General features: G+C 36.2%; 1 protein-coding gene across 1 annotated transcript; it reads right to left on the reverse strand.

Moving 5' to 3' along the window:
- Nucleotides 1-4,776: 4,776 nt before the first annotated feature.
- LOC131901138 (small ribosomal subunit protein uS12-like) lies at nucleotides 4,777-5,291 on the reverse strand. The gene is given in 1 exon segment (XM_059252394.1): nucleotides 4,777-5,291. A coding segment is annotated over 1 exon segment (432 nt). The 3' UTR covers nucleotides 4,777-4,859.
- Nucleotides 5,292-20,559: the final 15,268 nt, after the last annotated feature.

The following is a 20,559-nucleotide window of genomic DNA, read 5'->3' on the forward strand; positions in this document are numbered from 1 at the left end:
CATTTTCTTTTATTAGGCTTTTTAATACAAACATTATTGAAACATGTTGACAAAACAGCACACATTAGGGGTATACCATATACCCTAGAAATTGTACTTATGAGACTGACACATAAGGATCATGAGTTCAAATGTATCCCTGACTAATTTTGATATCCAAACCAGGTTGAATAACAAACATCTCAGGGAATTTGTGAAATTATGAAAACACAAACCAGGAACAATCTCTCACAGATATAGCAGGTTTTGGCTATTATGAATAAATATGCTATGAACATAGTTGACCAAGTGTTCTTGTGGCAGGATGGAGGAACATCTTTTGGGAATATGCCCAAGAGTGATATAGCTTGGTTTTGAGATACATCATTTCCCAATTTTCTGAGGAAGCACCATATTTATTTCAAAGCTATATAAGGTTGTACTCCCACAAGCAATGGAGGAGTGTTTTACTTACTCTACCAGCATGATATGTTTCTTATGTTATTTATCTTAGCCATTATGACAGCTATAACATAAATATCAAAATAGTTTTTACTTGCACATCCTTGATGGCTAAGGATGTTGACCATTTAAGTATTCCTCAGCCATTTTAGATTTCTCTGTTGAAAATTCTGTGTTTAGGTTTACACCACATGTTTGGATTATTTGGTTTCTTCAGGTCTAGTTTCCTGAGTTCATTATTATCCTGAGTGTGGCAACTGAGAACCACATAGACACACATGATTATGTACTCACTTATAAGTGGATATTACCTTTTAAGTAAAGACTAATCACAGTACAATCCACAAACCCAGAGAGGCTAAGTAATAATTACAGCTGAAGGGAGGGATGCACCAATTTCCCTAGAATGGGGAAATAGAATTGATTTTGTGGGTTGATGGGAACAGGACCAGGAATGATCAGGTGAGGAAGAGAAGAACAATGGGAGAGAATATAGGGAAAGCTGAGTAGAATAGGGACATTTTAGGGGGCAATGCATGTCCCATTAGGGTTGTTCTTCTTACCTAGCTTCTCTGGGATTGTGAATTGCTTATCCTTCACTTTAACTCTAATATCCACTTATGAGTGAGGACACACTGTGTTTGTCTCTTTTGATCTGGGTTACCTCACTCAGGATGACTTTTTTCTTGTTCCATCGATGTGCCTAAAATTTCATGATGTAACTGATTTTTACCACTGAGTAATATATATATTGTAATCCATTTTGAAATACATTCAAATACCAGCAGAAATGACAGCTCAACAGACCTGTTTTGAGCACCCTATACTTCCCATAGTATAGTCTGTGGTCTTCCTTACAACTCACTACAATAGAAAAAGAGGAGAATCCTGGAAAGAACCTGCAAGTTACCTGCCACTACTCCTGATTGCTAACCCTTCCCAGAGACCTTCATTGGCTAAGGGTCACCAGGTTGAAGTCAGAATATCAACAGCTACATTTGTGAAAGAGCAGAGATAAAATGATTCAGAAAGCACAGACCTTCCAGCTCTGCCTGCCCAGCCCAGTAGACAAGGCTCTAGTCAAGAAAGTTTGTACTTTAGTAGACATTCTTCCACTCTCCTATAGCACATCCTGTTCCTCATCCAAAGCACAGGGTTCTTTGTGTGCACATTGTATTACACACTTTTTATGCAGTGCAGCCAACACATTGCCTTGTATCTGGGAGTCCTACATCCAAACACAGTTCACAAACACATAGTAACTGTTGTATAAGTTACTGTGTAACTGTTCTTAAAAAAAACAGGCCATGAATTAGAAAACAATGAGGGGTTATGGAAGGACAGGAAAGAGAATGTGAATATGACATAGTTATAACTTCAAAAATTATTTTGAAAAGTTGAAACAGGCTTTATGTCCATGTGCTTCAGACACTAGGGATTGATATTACAGCACATCAAATATTTCTCAAAACTTTCATCTCAGAGTATACTTCTAAAATGAGAAAATAACGTCCTGATAGGGAGAGCCACAACATTTTACACAGATCTATTTTGGTTGAACTATTGTAACTATAGCAACTTGATTTCAAGATAAGTTCAATCCTTTATTCAGGTTCTGGATTGCCCTGGTCTGTGGACTGAAAGAAATGGCCAATCAGGATATTTACAGAGCATCTAAAATTGATAACCTAATTCCACATTGCTAATCTCAACTATTGTTGAAATAGGAAATCTCTCAAACTCTATCCTTCCTCTCCCTTTCTGCACTGTGACTCTACCAGCTTCAAAGTTGGTCAACAAACTCAACTCTTGCACAGGTCCCTCTTCAATTGTAAGTTTCCAGAAATGCCGGAGTTTGGAAGACACTCAATCATTGGTCTATTTTTCTTTCTCACTGACCAGTTAAGACCCAGACTAGAAGAAATGGCAGAACTATCTTCACAACCCTCAACAGCACAGTCAGCATTAAAAGATCAAAGCAATTCTCAATTACATTGTGTGAGGAAAGTGTGAGCTAAAGGAGAAAGTGTTCTAAATAGAAAAAAATTTTGAGAAAATGCAAAAAAAACCTTTATAACAAGGAAGTATAATGTTTCTTAGCATACACATGTGAGGTATATAATTTATTTTATATTCTCTATTAAGTATGTTAACATTAACATTGTTAAAATGATTTGACAAGGGCTGGAGAGATGGCTCATTGGTTAAGAGCACTGACTGCTTTTCCAGAGGTCCTGAGTTCAATTCCCAGCAACCACATGGTGGCTCACAACCATCTATAATGAGATCTGGTGCCATCTTCTGGCCTGCAGGGACACATGCAGGCAGAACATGGTATATATAATAAAAAAAATGTGACTCTTAAAATGATTTGACAAAACAGAAAATGTTGGGCGTGCATCATCTATACATAGAATTGTACTTAGCAGACCAAAACATGAGGATTATGAGTTCAAACATATCCTTGACTAATTACTGATGTCCCAGCCAGGCTGGATAACAAACAACATTTTAAGGTAATTTATGAAAAATATGAAAATCCCATCACCCTTTTACAGACACCCTTACTTGAAAATTATGGTCACATAGTGCCTGATATTTAAATACAAACAGACCACTTAGATGATGGACATTATTTTATACATTGCAGAAGATAAATTCCTCTCACTAAGTGAGAGCACAAGAGAACATGAGCAAAAGCCACAGAAGGAATATAAGGACCACAAAATAAACTTCACTAAGTAGATTTACATTACCTATAGCCGCTTTAATATATACCTCAAAAGTTGCAAAATAGAAGCCATAATGAGATCTTCACATCAGTCTTTAGTGAACATGTTGAATAATTTACTTAATTCAAGGAAATGAAAACAAGATGTTCCTAGTTTTTGTTTTTTCTTGAAAATGAAGACAACTGTGATTCTAAAGTTTTTACCAAATGTTTACATGAATACACTTTTTCTCTTGTATGAGATTTTCCTTTTTTCCTGATATCAATAGTACATAAAAGAAAGCTCTAAAGTATTTACAGGGCTAGAGACATGACCAATCTCTTAATACAAGCTCATCCCCAGGACCAAAATCAGGGTTTTGACAACTTACAGTAACTCACACTGCAAGAAGTTCCAGGGGTCTAAACTTCTGTAGAAGCAGAATGCACATGCACAAGTACAGACAGATATCACATAATTAAAATTAAAAGAAATCTTCAAACTAATTTTTACTTAAGAATGTTTTTCTCTTTTAATTCTAGTCATAAAGGTATTGAGGCTTCTGAAGGCTTACAGAGTTACTCCCAATCATGTATTGATTCATTTAACTGAAAGCAAGCATGTAGGCTTGATTTCAGAAAAATCAATCATTCTAAGTCTGTGGTATTATTTGGGAAAATTAAGAAAAGGCTGCCAGGCTGGTGGTAGGCCTGAGAGTATAACATTTCCCATTTACACTTTAAGCTTTATGTTGCAGATTGAGAATGTGAATTTTTAGTTTCCTATTTTAGCTGCTATGTATGACACTTGTTTCCATGCCACTTTCATGCTGATCTTGTATTGCTTTGGAACCAAGGGCCAATTCAATACTTTCATAGGTACACATTAACATGATGTTACATCAAAGCAACAGAAATGAATTAGTACACATTCATGAAGTTTTACACCTGGATTCATTATCTCATGTAATTGAAGTATAAAATCTAAAAGAGTTACCATACTGTTTAAATCTGTAGTCATTTTTGATAATGTAAATTTGAAGGTATAAACCAAATACAGAGGGATATCACAATTCTTGAAGAGAATTTTGACACCTGTGAGATATTTCTCTCCATAATAATCATGTGTAATTGAATATAAGTGTGTTTGCTAAAGATTTTATCAAATCCTTTATAGTCACATTTCTTTGGTATAAGTTTTTTTTAATAGATGCTCAAGATGTAAAGTTATATTCACAGGCTTTTATATACCAATTACACACTAATAGTAATACTTTTCTAGGGTTTCTCTCCAGTATGTGTTCTTCTATGCAATGGAAGAAAGTTGTGTTATGCAAGGGCTTTACAACACTGATTACATTCATAAATTTTCTCTCCAGTACGTGTTCTTCAATGCATTTGAAGATGACCATGCTGTACAAAGGCTTTACCACACTGATTACATTCATAGGGTTTCCTGTCCAGTATGTGTTCTTCTATGCATTTTAAGTTAACCATGTTGTACAAAGGCTTTACCACACTGATTACATTCATATGGTTTCTCTCCAGTATGTGTTCTTGTGTGCCTTTGAAGATGACTGTAATGTACAAAGGCTTTACCACACTGATTACATTCATAGGGTTTCTCTCCAGTATGTGTTTTTCTTCTTTCTTTTTTCTTCTTTCAGAATATGAAAATTTTTTATTATTGCATTTCCATTGTCAAAATTTAGGATCTTGGTCTTTCCTTCTTGCCTTTGTACAGGGCCAAAAGCGACACATTGGCTACTTTAACAACCTTAAAGAGGACTCCAGGAATATCACCTACAGCATGACCTTTTCGAACAAATCCAGCAACCAGAACTTCATTGTTTTCCTCAGTGAAGTTCAAGCAGCCATCGTTGGGCACGAAAGCTGTGATTTTCTTGCCGTTTTTGATGAGCTGCACCTTGACACACTTCCTGATGGCAGAATTTGGCTGTTTGCCTTCAATCTCTACTTTTTCCAGCACAATTCCCTTGGCATGAGAGGCACCTCCAAACAGATTGGCCCTCAGGGCTGTACCCAAGTGGGCTTTCTTGTATTATTTATCATGCCACTTCTGGTCCCGTCAGTGTCTGTGGAGCTTCCTGGCAGTATGGAGACCATGACACTTGCCCATCTTGCCGGCACCACGGGCCCAAGAGAAACAGAGCCAGTATGTGTTTTTGTATGTCTTTGAAGATTACTATGATGTCCAAAGACTTTAGTACATTGATCACATTCATATGGTTTCTCTCCAGTATGTGTTCTTGTATGCCTTTGAAGATTACTATGATGTCCAAAGGCTTTAGTACATTGATCACATTCATATGGTTTCTCTCCAGTATGTGTTCTTGTATGCCTTTGAAGACTACTATGATGTCTAAAGGCTTTAGTACATTGATCACATTCATATGGTTTCTCTCCACTATGTGTTCTTTTATGCAATTGAAGAACACTGTGGTAAGCAAAGGCTTTACCACACTGATTACTTTCATAGGGTTTCTCTCCAGTGTGAGTTCTTTTATGCATTTGAAGAACACTGTTTTGAGCAAAAGCTTTACGGCACTGATTACATTCATAGGGTTTCTCTCCAGTATGTGTTCTTGTGTGCCTTTGAAGATGACCATGCTGTACAAAGGCTTTACCACACTGATTACATTCATAGGATTTCTCTCCAGTATGTGTTTTTCTATGCATTTCAAGATTATTGTGAAGTAAAAAGGTTTTACCACACTGATTACATTCATAGAGTTTCTCTCCAATATGTGTTTTCTGATGCCTTTTAAGATTACCATGTTGTGCAAAGGCTTTAGCACATTGATTGCATTCATACTGTTTCTCTCCCTTTTGCCTTCTTTCATGCCTACAAGGATAATTTAAAAATGTAAAACTTTACCACAATTATTACACTGTTACATATTTATTTCTCTAAGAATTAATTTTTCAGTTTGTTGTACATGTAAAAAGGAATCAAATCTTAAGGTGTTATCACTTTGCTTAGACTCATGTTGTTTCTCTTCAATAAAGATTATTTTCCACATTTGGAGATGCCTGTTATGGTAAGAACTTTTATTACAGGACTCACATTTATGGCATATTTTTTCTCAAGGAGATTTTTTCATATATATGAAAAGAACTGGAAGAATTCAGACTTTCACCCCACTTATTTCATCAATATGTTTTCCTATATATATTTTTTTTGATTTTTCGAGACAGGGTTTCTCTGTGTAGCTTTGCGCCTTTCCTGGAACTCACTTGGTAGCCCAGGCTGGCCTTGAACTCACAGAGATACACCTGGCTCTGCCTCCCAAGTGCTGGGATTAAAGGCGTGCCCCACCACCGCCTGGTGTTTTCCTATATTGTTAATCCTACTATATTTGCAAAGTGAACCAGGGAAGACAGAAGTATTACATCTTCCCATTACTCATAGGGCTTTTCTTCAGTTTGATTGCTGATGTATTCTTTTTTAAGTTGGGAAACCAATTACATGTAAACTTGAATCACATTTAGCAAGTCTACTCAACATGGGACCACTACTCAACTTATAATTGTTTCGAGATGGACAAGGATACATTTCTTCTTTCCATATCCCTATGTTCATATGGCTTGAGTGGCATATGATATTCCTAGTAAATGAAGAATAACAAATAAAAGGTTTCTACAATGCCTCCACACAGTTTGATATTTTGTTCCTCATGGACATGTCCTATGGGTTTTAAGGATTCTCCACTACAATCCTTCCGTAACTCTTGAATCTAATAACCCATTTCATTAAACTTAGCAGAGTCAGAACAACTAGAGAGTAACACTAGCTTTACTATGGACTACTTGCTTATTAAAATGTTTTGGACACAGACATCATATATTCAATGTGTATACCTTTGGTAGTATGAGTGATATGAATCTAAATGAATTGGCAATTCTACAGCACAGCTCTGATAGATCTATGATTCCAATGCTGATTTCTGTTAAGGTATTGATTGCTTGTCTTTCTTCTAAAAAGAATGACTTGCCAACACAATTCACTTACTGCCTTTCAGGTATATGGATTATGAACATCATGAATGTACTTTAAGCTGTGATTATTTACACTGCTGCATTTCTTTAAAACTTAAAGAGACATTAAAATATATCCGGGGGCACATTTGTATCAGCTTTCACATGAAAATTACCTTTCATGTCGTTCAGAACTTGCACAATGTTCTTCAACTTCAAGATCTTCCCAACTGTATCCTAAAATATAGGATGAGAAAATGTATAAAATATTACAGAAATTTGTGCAAAATTTAACTTACTATCTTCAGTGATCCTTAGAACCATGCCTGATTTAGTCACCTCATTCATCCTCATTCTCAATCAGAATTACCAAAGAGCATCAATAACTAAGAAACAGTTGTTGCCTTAATTTAAAATGTGAAGGAAAATTTACCTATAGCAGTGAGGTTCGTATATGTCTCCCACATCACATCTTTATAGAGATTCTTCTGGGAAGGATTCAGCAATGCCCACTCCTCCTGAGTGAAGTTGACATGCACATCATCATAGGTCACGGCAGCCTAAAGAATGCCATACATAAGTATGCCATGCATATATATAAAACAAAAGCATGATACTGACAACATTGTAAATGCATGCTTCTTTGACAATATAGTCATATAATTCTGGTGCTTCCCACACTTATTTTACAACCCAGATATTACAATATAATCAATTTATTTTAGAATGAAACAGAATAGGAGATTTGTTTCTATTGTTTCTGAGTGCTTTGAATGGGATGTCACCTTGCAAGAAAAATGCCTATTAACAGACATAGAGAGACAAGTAAACACATCAGCAGTACTGAGTACACATCAGAGAAACTGTATGAATAATAACTAACTACAAAAAAAGATGAGTAAGCTTAGTGTATTGGCTCATGCCTTTAATCCCAGAACTCAGAAAGCAGAGGCAGGTATATGTATATTATTAGTCTAGTCTATGCAATCAGTTCCAGGACAGCAAGGAGTAAATATTAAGAACCTGTCTGCACTGCAAACATCAATCAAATGAACAAAAAAGATAGGATAAACTCAGAGACCTTTTTTTAATGAAGTTGCTACAAAGAGTTAGGCATTCACTCCAGTTCTGTATTCATCTTCCAGAAACCTGAATTGCTCTAGTTTAAACTGTAGTTAAAAAAAATCTTACTAAAAAGAACTGTTTATTGAAACAGTTACAAATAGACAGATGATAACATTAGCAATATCACTGTTGACTATAAATAATCAACACAGGGCAGGACAGATGACTCAGAAGTTAAGAGCTTTTGCTGTTCCTTCATATAGATGGGTTCAATTGCCAGGACTTAAATGGGGAAATCACACAACTGTTCATTATTTCAAGCTCATGGATTCTAAGACTCTCTTTTGACTGCTGCTAGGGCTACACATATGTGTGGTGCATATCCATGTATACAGGCAAAATAATCACAATTATTACAAAAATCAAAACAAACACAATGAGCAAGAGGAATGACACACATGTAATTTAAAGACTCAGAAGACCCAGGCACTATTACTGTCATGAATATTGCCATCCTGGGAAAGAGAATGATACCCTCTGACAAATTTAAAAATTCAAGCTGGGGATAAAGCTCAGAAAAACAGCATAAGTTTGACATGTACAAAAATGTATACTCCAGGCCAATCACCCAATAATGTCTATTAAAAAAAACCCTGGAATGTTGGCCAACCTTTAATGTAACCATGTAGAAGAAAGAGTCAGGTAAATCTCAGAGTTTAAGGCCAGGCTGGTGTACAGAACTATGTTTAGGACAGTCAGAGTAACTCAGACAAAGTGTATCATCAGAAACAAATATAAAAACAGCAAAATTAAAAAAAAATCATGCTAGAAAATGGCTTAGCATTGAATACTACTTTGTTTAATTGAATCTTATGTGATTTAGTAATACCATCTATAATGGTGGTAAAATCATGACAGTACAAGAAGGAATGTGTTTGATTCATTTGAACCACAACATAATAGAAACCTAGAAAAGAAAATGAGTTAAGGCTATAGAGATACATATCATACCCCACCCCCAATGAGATACTTCATCCAGAGAGGTTCTTCCTACTTAAGGTTCTGAAAGCACCCCGAAGGAAGCTGCCAAGGAGAGACATATGTTCAAATACCTCATCCTATCTGGGATCTTTTCATACAGTTGACTAGATTCTGACCCATGTCACTATAGGCTCAAGATTATCCATGATCATTTAGCCACCTCAATAATCCTCAGAGTCTGAACCACCTCTACATTGTTCAAATATCCAAAGTCTCTTTTAACACTCATGACAAATTCTTGACTGTGTCATCTTATAAAATCAGAAAACAATTTAAATCTTTCCAACAAATAAATGGCATAGAAAACCCATTCCCATTCCAAAGGAGGGGAACTGAGACATAATGAGGAAAGATTGGATAAAGAGAAGACTGAAACTCAGCAGGGCAACCATCAAATCTAGTAGTTCTGTGTCAGACACATGGAGCTTCATTTTCAAAGGGCTTAGATGGCTCTCAACCCACAACTTCCCATACATCTCTCTCTTTGGTTACTTACTCTGCATATATGCAGCTCTCCATGAAAGATATCTCATAGCTTAAGTATCTCAACATCTTATGGTCTCCAAATGCAACCCAGGCTGCATCCTCATAGTATCATGCAATGAACTTAGACAGTGTCCTCACTGGAGCTCTTACCATACCAAACACTCATGTCTACAACAGTGTTGACCTGAAAACCCAGACTAACAATGTATGAACTTAAATTTTGTATCATTCTGGTTCTAAAACCAATTCACCATCAATGATTCTCCCCAATTTGGCTTTTAAGTTCTGATGGCCCCTACCATGCTTGGATCAGAGTTGCAGCAGGGTTTTTATGAAGTTCCTTCCTGGGACTGGGAATCACTTTGCCTAAACCCTCCATTAACTGATGGCATAGAAGGATGGATTCTTACCCTTAAGACACCTTGCTAGACTTCCAATGTAGAGCAAAAGCCTTCTTTATAATGGTTATAATCTTCCTGAAATTTTGTCTCTGTTCAGCATTTGACTGTCATCTGAAAATACATAGTCCTGTTTTTCTCTACAACCCATAGACTTGTCATATATTGATGATCTACTTCTTGAATTTTTTCACTGTAATCCTGAATGAATCATAAATAATAGGCATCCAAGAGAGTCATTATTCCATCTAAGAAATCAGCCCCATTATTTTTTTAATGCTTCCTTACTCATTTTCTTGGGAACATGGCATAATAAGAAAGGTTAGGTGCCAAAATATCATACAAATGACCTCTATCTTAATTCCCACTGTAATCCTATGTCCTCTACCCCAACTGTTTACAGTACCTTCAACAGTACTTTATTCTAAATATTATAAGAATGACCAGTTAAGCTCTGTGTACAGCTCTCTATGTCCTTTGCCATCTAAATTTTGTTATCTTTAACATTCCTTCAAAAGTCATCATTCCCAGGACCTTTGAATAATAAAATCACTTTTGGTTTATCACATTCTGTTATAACTTAAATTTTTCTTGCTCTGATTCAATTGTCTAAACAAAAGCACCCCAGGTAAAGGATGTGCCTATTTGGCTCATTCTGCCAGATCACAATCCATCATTGTGGGAACTCAGGTTAGAAATTCAATCTAGCAACTGAAGGCAAAAACCATGAGGAATCTTCATTTCCTGGCTTTCTCTCTTACTTGGTCATTGTCTAATGCTTAGTTTACTGTCTTATTCAGTGTAGGCAAACTTTTTTAGGAATATTGCACACTCAGTGGAAGGGACATCATCCATCAATCATCAATGAACAAAATCTCTCAAAGACTTAGCAACCAGCCATTCTGATGGGAACATCCTCAACTGATGTTCCCAAAGGCTTTAAAAAACAAAAACCAATATATCAACTACACCAATAACTTAAGTAGCTAAAATGCAAATATTAATGATAATAACAACTAGAAACACAGATATGCTAAAAAATGAGGAAATACAAGTTTCTAGAAGCAAGAAAAGGAAGCTTAATTTTTTTCTCCACAGAAAGTCGCCAAACCAATAAACTCAAGAAACTCCTGACATAATGTATCAGTTTTCCAGAAAATAAAAATAGGTGAAGGTTCATTATTTTCCAGAGAAACAAATATGACTAGATTATAGGCAGTGGGACTGAGTCCTGTACTCAGTGCATGAGGTGACTGTTTGAAACCTGGGGCTTATACAGGGACATTTGGCTCAGCCCAGGAGGAGGGGACTGGACATGCCTGGACTGAATCTACCAGGTTGAACTCAATCCTCAGGGGAGTCTTTGCCCTGGAGGAGATGGGAATGTGGGGTGGGCTGGGGAGAAGGCAGGGGGGCAGGAGGGGGGAGAACAAGGGAATCCATGGCTGATATGTAAAATTAAATTAAATTATAAAATAAAATAAAATAATAATCACACAACATAGATGGTATCATTGACAAAAGAAGACAGAGAGGCAGACATACAAATATAACATTGTCACTTGAACAAGAAATATTACATTTTAATAAAAATTGAAATCAAAGAAAGCACTGACTAACACTCACTTTGTGCACTCCAGTTCTTGCCTTCACCAATAATAGAAAATGGGATCATTGGTGGAAGACACCTTTAATTCCAGCACTCAAGAGGTAGAGCCAGGAAGATCTCTATGAGTTTGAGGCCAGACTGGTCTACAGAGTGAGATCCAGGACAGACACCAAAACTACATAGAAAAACCTTGTCTCAAAAGACAAAAACAAAAATGGGTTGGGTGAGAAGGACTCTTCCACCATAATTGGATAGGCTTCCTTGAATTCTAATATTTCTGCATTGTAGAAAATAGTTTTTGCTCTTAAAGCTATATCATTCTCTGTTGGTAATGAAAAGGATGTCTGTTAGATCATTTAGAAACGATTTTCTTTCCTATGATTGAAGATTGGATGTTAGTCTGCATCAGAGTGGGAAAATGGAAAATTTTCAAACCAAATGAAAGGTAAAAGCCTTTTAAATAAATATTGTGTGATTTCTCTTCTATACCAAAAGCAAGCTTATTTCCTCTAATTGTTTTATAAGTCTTAAGGGCCTTTGAAAACAAATCTAGCCATATTTTATGTGTATATTTGTATGTGTAAAAGAGCATATTTTCCATGTGTACAGATGACACAACAAAGAGCATATCAGATCCCCTGGATCTGGGAATATCAAATAGTTATAAGCCTAAAAACTTGCATGCTGGTATCTGAACTCCTCCAAGAAGAATACTTGCAGAGTGACATGCACAGTACTTTTTATCCAACAAACTGAAAGTCTTCACATATTAACCACAACAGAAACCTAAATAAGGTAATAAGGAGATGAATAATCCCTGGGAACCTAATGAATTGGTATTAAGACATTGGCTATGGGATCAGGTAGGCTACCTACAGATTTTCCCCACTCTCTATTATCTAAGACCCAATACTCAGGGTCACCCCAAGGGCTGAAACAGAACTGCAGCTTCTCCTTTCCCTTTCCATGTCCGCTCTGGGTTCCAAATACCATCCCCACCTACCCTTCCCTACTCACTTCATATCTGAGTCACATCACTCAAATGGGCAGACACCCCTGGCTCAATTATTTGCTACATCTTCCAGAATGCCAGTTAAAATGTCTGCATATCTATGACATGGTCACTTACCTTAGACCTTATTCTAAAGGTTGCCCTTACCACTGGAGTAGAACACCAGAGGCATCTTCCCCTCTGCCCTCTCCATGTCTTCTGTGGATCCCTAATATCAGCTCCCCTGCATTTATTTTCCCCCAGCTTCCAACACCACAAAGCCTTCTCCCTTGAGCATAACAGCCAAGAAGGCCAGGACAAAAGGCACTACTCACTCAACACATACTCTGAAACTCCAAAGAACAAAGAGAAACACAGAAACAAAACTCCAATCAAACCAAGATGATGTTAGAAACCAGCACCTAGACTTATAATCACCCCAAACCCAGATGCTGAGCATAAGAACATAGTAACAGTCAGGGCAACATGGAACCAGCAGAGCTCAGCTATACTATCACAGTAGGCCCTCAATTTTCTTTTTTTAAAAAGATTTATTTATTTTATATATACAGCATACATGACTGAATGCCAGAAGAGGGCACCAGATCTCATTATAGTTGGTTGTGAGCCACCATGTGGTTGCTGGGAATTGAACTCAGGACCTCTGGAAGAGCAGTCAGTGCTCTTAAGCACTGAGTCATCTCTCCAGCCCCCTAAATTTTCTAACATAGCAGAAATACAAGAAAAAGACCTTAAAACAAACTATATGGAGATGATAGAGGTCCTTAAAAAGAAAATTAATAAATACCTTAAATAAATTCATGAAAGCACAAACAAACAGACAATTGGAGGAAATCAATAAATTCTTCCAAGAAAGCTAGAATAACACAAACAATTGCAGTAAAACAAAAAACAACTTAAATAAAGCCAAGATAAACCAACAAATAGCTGAAGGAAACAAAACTGTTTAAGACCTGAAAATGGAAATAGAAACAATAAAGAAAACAGAAACTGAAGGAATTCCAGAAATGAAAAATTTAGGACTACAAACAGTACAAAAAGTACAGAGGCAAGGTTCACCAATAGAATAGAGAGATAGAAGAGAGAATCTCAGGCACTGGGGATACAGTAGAATAAATGGATACATCAGTCAAAAAATGTTAAATATAAAAATTACTTGAAGCAAAACAACCAAAAAATCTGGGACATTATGCAACTACCAAACTTATGAATGACAGGAATAGAAGAAAGAGAAAAAACCCAGCTCAACCAGCACTCGGGAGGCAGAGCCAGGCGGATCTCTGTGAGTTCAAGGCCAGCCTGGGCTACCAAGTGAGTTCCAGGAAAGACACAAAGCTACACAGAGAAACCCTGTCTTGAAAAAACAAAAAAAAACCAAAAAACAAAAAACAAAAAACCCAGCTCAAATGTCCAGAAAATATTTTCAATAAAATTATATAATAAATGTTTCCCAAGTTACAGAAGGTGCTGATGAAGACACAAAGAAGCAAGCAAAACACCACATAAATTGGGTCAGAAAAGAAAGATCCCTTGTCACATAATAAGCAAACCAATAAACATACAGAACAAAGGAGAATATTAAAAGCTGCAAATGAAAAAAACCTAGTAACATATAAAGACAGACTTATGAAAATTACACCTGACTTATCCTTGAAGATTCTAAAATCCATAAGGACTTGGATACATTGATGCAGGCTCTAAGTAACCACAGATGCCATGCCAAATTACTGTATCCATAAAATTTTCAATTGCCATAGTAAAGAAAATAAGGCCGGGTGGTGGTGGCACACGCCTTTAATCCCAGCACTCGGGAGGCAGAGCCAGGCGGATCTCTGTGAGTTCGAGGCCAGCCTGGACTACCAAGTGAGTTCCAGGAAAGGTGCAAAGCTACACAGAGAAACCCTGTCTCGAAAAACCAAAAATAAAATAAAATAAAATAAAATAAGATATTACAAGTTAAAGTCAAATTTAAGCAATATCTATGTATAAATCAAGCGTTACAGAAGGTACTAGAAGAAAAAATCCAACCAAAGAAAGCTAGCTACACACATGGAAACACAGTAAATAAATAGTATCACATCAGCAAAAACAAAAGAAGGGAAATGGAAACACACACACACACAAACATACTCTCATTCACATGCTATCATCACCACCAATAACAAGAACAAAATCACAAATATTAATAATCATAATTCCTGATATTTCTCAATATCAATAGTTTCAATTCCTCAATGAAGACGCAAATTAACAGTATGGACTCAAAAACACAATTCATCCTTCCACTGCATACAAGAAACACACTTCAACATCAAGGATAGATATTTGTGAAAGGTGAAGGATGGATAAAAAAATTTCAATCAATTGGAACTAAGAAGCAGGCTTCTGTAGCCATTTTAGTATCTACCAAAATAGATGTCAACCAAAAATTAATCAAAAGAGTTGGGGAAAAATACTCCATCTTCATCAAAGGACAATTCCACAAATATGACATTTCAATTGTTAAAATCTATGCCCCAAACACAAGGTCACCCACTTTTGTAAAAGAAACACTTATACAGATCAAATGACACATTGATTCTCACACAGTGTTTGATAGTGGTAGACTTCAATACACCACTCTCACCAATGGACATGTCATCCAGAAAACCAGAGAAATATTGGATCTCATGGATTTTATAAACCATATGAATCTAATAGATACTAGAGAATAGTCTACCCAAAGAAAAAGAATACACCTTATTCTCAGCACAACATGGAATTCTCTCCAAAGTTGATGACACACTTGGACACAATTCAAGTCTCAACATATACAAGAAGATTGAAACAACTACCTGCATCCTATCAGACCACTATGGATTACAGCTACATATTAAAACCAAGCAAGCAAAAAACAGAAAGCTTTCAATCTCATGGAAAATGAACCAATCTCCACTGAAGAAAATATGTCAAGACAAAAATAAAGAAGGAAATTAAAGACTTTCTAGAATTCAAGGAAATAATACATAATGTATGCAAACTCAGGGGACACAACAAAAGTGCTGATATGAGGAAACTTCATAGCACTAAGAGCCTATATAAAAAAGTTCAAATGATGAAGAGATCTCATATTAGCAACTTAACAGCACATATGAAAACTCTAAAACAAAAATAAGTTAGCTTACCTAAGAGGAGTAGACAGGAAGAAACTATCAAATTGAGCAAAAAAAAAAATCAACAAAATAGAAACAAAGAAAAATACAAGGAGTCAATAAAGCAGATTTGGTTCTGTGAGAAAATCAACAAGACATACAAATCCTAATTCAAACTAAGAGACACAGAGATAATATTCTAATTTACAAAATCAAAAACAAAACTGGCCCTTAAAAATCTGGAGATTGCAACAATCTGGAGGTAGACAGACTCTGGGGTTCCAATTTCAGCTATTCAATGAGTCATAGCCTCACTGCTTGATATCCTTGAGATCATTAAACTAATTAAGCACAGACTTCCAGTGTTATGGTAAATATAAAGTGAATTAAAGAGCAATTGCTATCATGAACATAGAGAAACAATACCCAATAAAAGATTTGCAAACTGATTCCAAGAATACATCCAAAAGATCATCCAAACTGATGGAGTACACTTCATCATAGAGAGGTGTGATGACTCAATATATAAAAATCAGTAAATGCAATCCACCATAAAAATATACAGGAAAAAAAACTATATCATCCCATTAGACACTGAAAAAGCCTTTGACAAAATCATACATCATAAAAGTCTTGGAGAGATAAGGGATACAAGGTAAATACATAAGTGTAATAAAGGAAATTTACAGCAAGCCTATAGCTAACAACAAATTAAATGGAGAGAGATCCAAAGTAATTGCACTAAAATATGGAACAAGATAATGCTGTGAACTCTCTGTAGCTACTCAATATAGTACTTGAAGTTCTAGATAAGACCAAAAAAACAAATGAAGAACATAAAAGAGATATAATTTGAAAAGGAAAAAGTCAAAGTATTATTATTTGTAGATGATATGATAATATACTTAAGTGACAATAAAATTCCAACAAGGGGACTACAGCTGATTAACACTTTCAGCAAAGTGGCTAGATACAAGGAAAACTCAAAAAAAAAATCAGTATCCCTCCTCTAAAAAGTGACAAACTGACTGAGAAAGAAATAAGGGAAACACCCTTCACAATAGCCTCAAATATTATAAAACATGTTCAAGTAACTCTAACAAAGCAAGTGAAATACATACGTGATCAAAATTTCAAAGTATTTGAAGACAGAAATTGGAGAGGATATCAGGAGATGGATAGATCCCCCATGCTCATGGATCAGTAGGATTAACACAGTAAAAAGGCCACCCTACCAACAGCAATGTAAAGATTCAGCATGATCTCCATCAAAATTCAAACACATTTGTTTGAACACCTTGAAAAGACAGTTTGCAGATTCATATGAATAACCAAAAGAATGGAATAGCTAAAACAATCTTGAACAATAAAAGAACAACATGACATTGTTAGTAAAAAAGACAAGTTGAAAAATAGAATCATGTTTTTAAGATCCAGACATAAATCTATAAACATGTGGACACCTGCTTTCTGATAATGAAAATAAGAAATATGAAAAGAAAAAAAAGACAGCACTTCCATCAAATGGTGCCTATTAATCTGAATTTCTGCATGTAGAAGAATTCAAATAGATCCATTTTCATCATGCTGAACAAAACTCAAATCCAAGTGGGTCAAAAACCCCAACATAAAACCAGAAACACTGAAAAGGATATAAGACAAAGAGAGGAAAAGCCTTGAATGCACTGGCTCAGAAGACAACTCTCTGAACAGAACCCTAAGGTCAATAATTAATAAATGGGACCTCATGAAGCTCTAAACCTTCTATAAGGCAAAAGACATAGTCGATTAAAAAGGCAGCTTAAGGAATGGGAAAAATTTTTTTAACAATTCCATCACCAAAAGAGGCCAAATCTCCAATATATGCAAAGAACTCAAAAAAAAAAAAACAAGATATTGAATGCTATGGAATAACCCTTCTGTACATTGTGAATATGTAGTACTCTCACAGGTTAATTACAAATTGACTGGCCTATAGCTGGGTAGGAAGAGGTTGGAAGGGAGAGTCAGACTAGGAGAATTCTGGGAAAAAGAGTTCAGAGACAGAGGAGTCACCAATCAGACAGAAAGGAATTAAGACACGCCAGAAAGGTAAATGCCACAAGCCTCTGGGCTGCACATAGATGAATAGAAGTGGTTTAATTTTTGTTGTCAGAGCTATTTAGTCACAAGTTTGAGCTGTAGGCTGAGCACTTATAAATATAAGCCTCAGTGTATTTATTTGTGAGCTGCAACCAGGAAAAATACATGTACCTACCCTTGAAAATCTAACTAATTAAAAAAAAGTGGAGTATAGATCTAAGCAGAGAATTCTCAACAGAGGAATGTCAAATACCCAAGAAACACTTGAAGAAATGTTTAACATCATTGGCCACCAGGGAAATTTCAATCAAAATTACTTTTAGATTCCATCTTAGACCTGTCAGAATGGCAAATATGAAAAACCCAAGTGACATGTCATGCTAATGAGGAAGTGAAGCAAGGACAACACAACCCCACTGTGTGTAGGAGTGAAAACTAATACAGGCACCATGGAAATCAATACCATGGTTCCTCAGAAAACTTGGCATCTATTGACCTCAAGACTCAGCTATACCACTCTTGGGCATATAATCAAAAGATGTTCCATCCTACCCTAGGAACTCTTGCTCAACTACATTCATTTATGAGGATTTTATTCATAATAGCCAGGAACTAAAAAATAGTGAAGATATCCCTGAACTGAAGAATGTATGAAGAGGTTGTGGTACATTTATATAATGTAATATTACTCAACTGTTAAAACAATGACATCATGAAAAAATTAATACCTCACTTCTCATTGTTAATATCAACTACTGTCAGAGTAGGAAAGGTGAAACTCCTTCTTGCCCCTCCCTTGCTGTGCTGTGAATACACCTGGCTTTACTGTTCATCTGTGAATTCAATTCTTGCACAGAACCTCTTCATTTTAAGTTCCCAATAAAAGTCAGAGAGATTGGAGGAAACTCATTCACCCTTTTATTCTTTGTTTTCACATACCATTCTAGGCCCTGCCTGGAGGCAGTTGCAAGACTGTCTTCCAAGACTAGGCAGCAGAGTAAGCATTAAATTTTTAAACAAGTTTCAATTATGTATTGTGAGAGAAACCTGAGATACAGAAGACATTAATTTGACCAGTGGTTCTCAATCTTCCTAATTCTATGACCCTTTAATACAGTTCTTCACATTGTAGTGACCCCCACAACTGTAAAATTCTTTTAACTACTACCCCATAACTATAATTTTGTTACTGTTATGAACCATAATGTAAACAACTGTGTTTTCTGATGGTTTTAAGCAACCATTGTGATAGGGTTTTTTGACACCCCCAAAGGGAGTCGTAATTCCCAGATGGAGGACTACTATTTTAAGCTGATATTAATTAGTTAACTTCATTTATTAATTAACTTACACTTAATAAAAAATAGAATGAAATTTTTAGTGACTTAAAAAACCATTAGGAAATAGAAACAAATATTCATTAGAGCAGTAATTCATTTAAAGAAGATAAAATTTTAAAATAATACCAATAACTGACTTTAAAATTGTGAAAAGAATTGAAGGAATAATAGGCTATGATGATGTTGAATAAGAGTAGTCACTTTCCTGTTAAAGAAAATGCCTTTAGTAAGACTTTGTATGACTTTGTCTCATGTAAATTATTAGCTGCTGAGTGCAGTAAGCGGACACAGATTTACAGCCAATGGCCTGTGCCTCAAAACTCTAAGCCAACTTAACTGTGTCAACCAGGATTACACACATCTTCATGGGAGAGTTTGCTGTTGGAATCTAAATACTTAGTAGCTATCCTCCCAAAACTGTACACCCATCAATTCTGTCTGTCTTCATTCACCTGGAAAAAACTAATGCATGCAGGAAAATTACAGAGAAAGTCACTCACCATGCCACATCAATCCTTCAGTGTAATGGAGACCCCTGCAGCTCGCTGCCTTCAACTTCAGTCTATGACCTAGTTATTGTCTACTGTTTCCCCCTACAGTGAACACAGTATACTGTTCCTCCTCTTCTGGCCTGAAGGGAGGAGCCATGCTCCACACACCAATCCTTTCCCTGTTCTGCAATGAACAGTCCACTATGAGACTCAGACTGGTAATTTTAGAACTCTGTAGTGCTGCAGATGTATAAACCAAGATTTAGGATTAGTTAGTCAGGAAGATAGCAAAGGAAATGCCCTGTAGTGCTACAGACAGGGTTCAAGTCCACCTCAATCAACACAGAAGGCCTTGGCTCAAAACTGACTTTCAAAAAGACTAGAGATGCCCCTGTTCTAAAATTAACATAGTTTTGTGGCACACCAGGACTTAATGTTGGCTGTAACCTTGTAATTGTCACTGGAGAAGCATTTAGAGGCCAGGTTTTTAATGGAGGGAATGGGCCTTTCTGCTGGTTATAAATCAAGGTTGTCCCCTTTATTATGGGAATGTAGCTGGTTAATCCTGGGAAACAAACACTATCATCTTATTTTACTAATCTCTAACAGGTATGGTTAGCATACTACTTATCTTTGGGATACTGGGATGCAGCCCTCCCTTACCTAAATTCTACTTTGTGAGTCAATGTCTCCTAAGAACTGGGAAGCCTTTATACCATCAATTCTATTACCATCAATTCTACTCTTCTACATC

The sequence above is a fragment of the Peromyscus eremicus genome, unplaced genomic scaffold, assembly GCF_949786415.1.
Source record: "Peromyscus eremicus unplaced genomic scaffold, PerEre_H2_v1 PerEre#2#chrX_unloc_3, whole genome shotgun sequence".
Classification (NCBI taxonomy): domain Eukaryota; kingdom Metazoa; phylum Chordata; class Mammalia; order Rodentia; family Cricetidae; genus Peromyscus; species Peromyscus eremicus.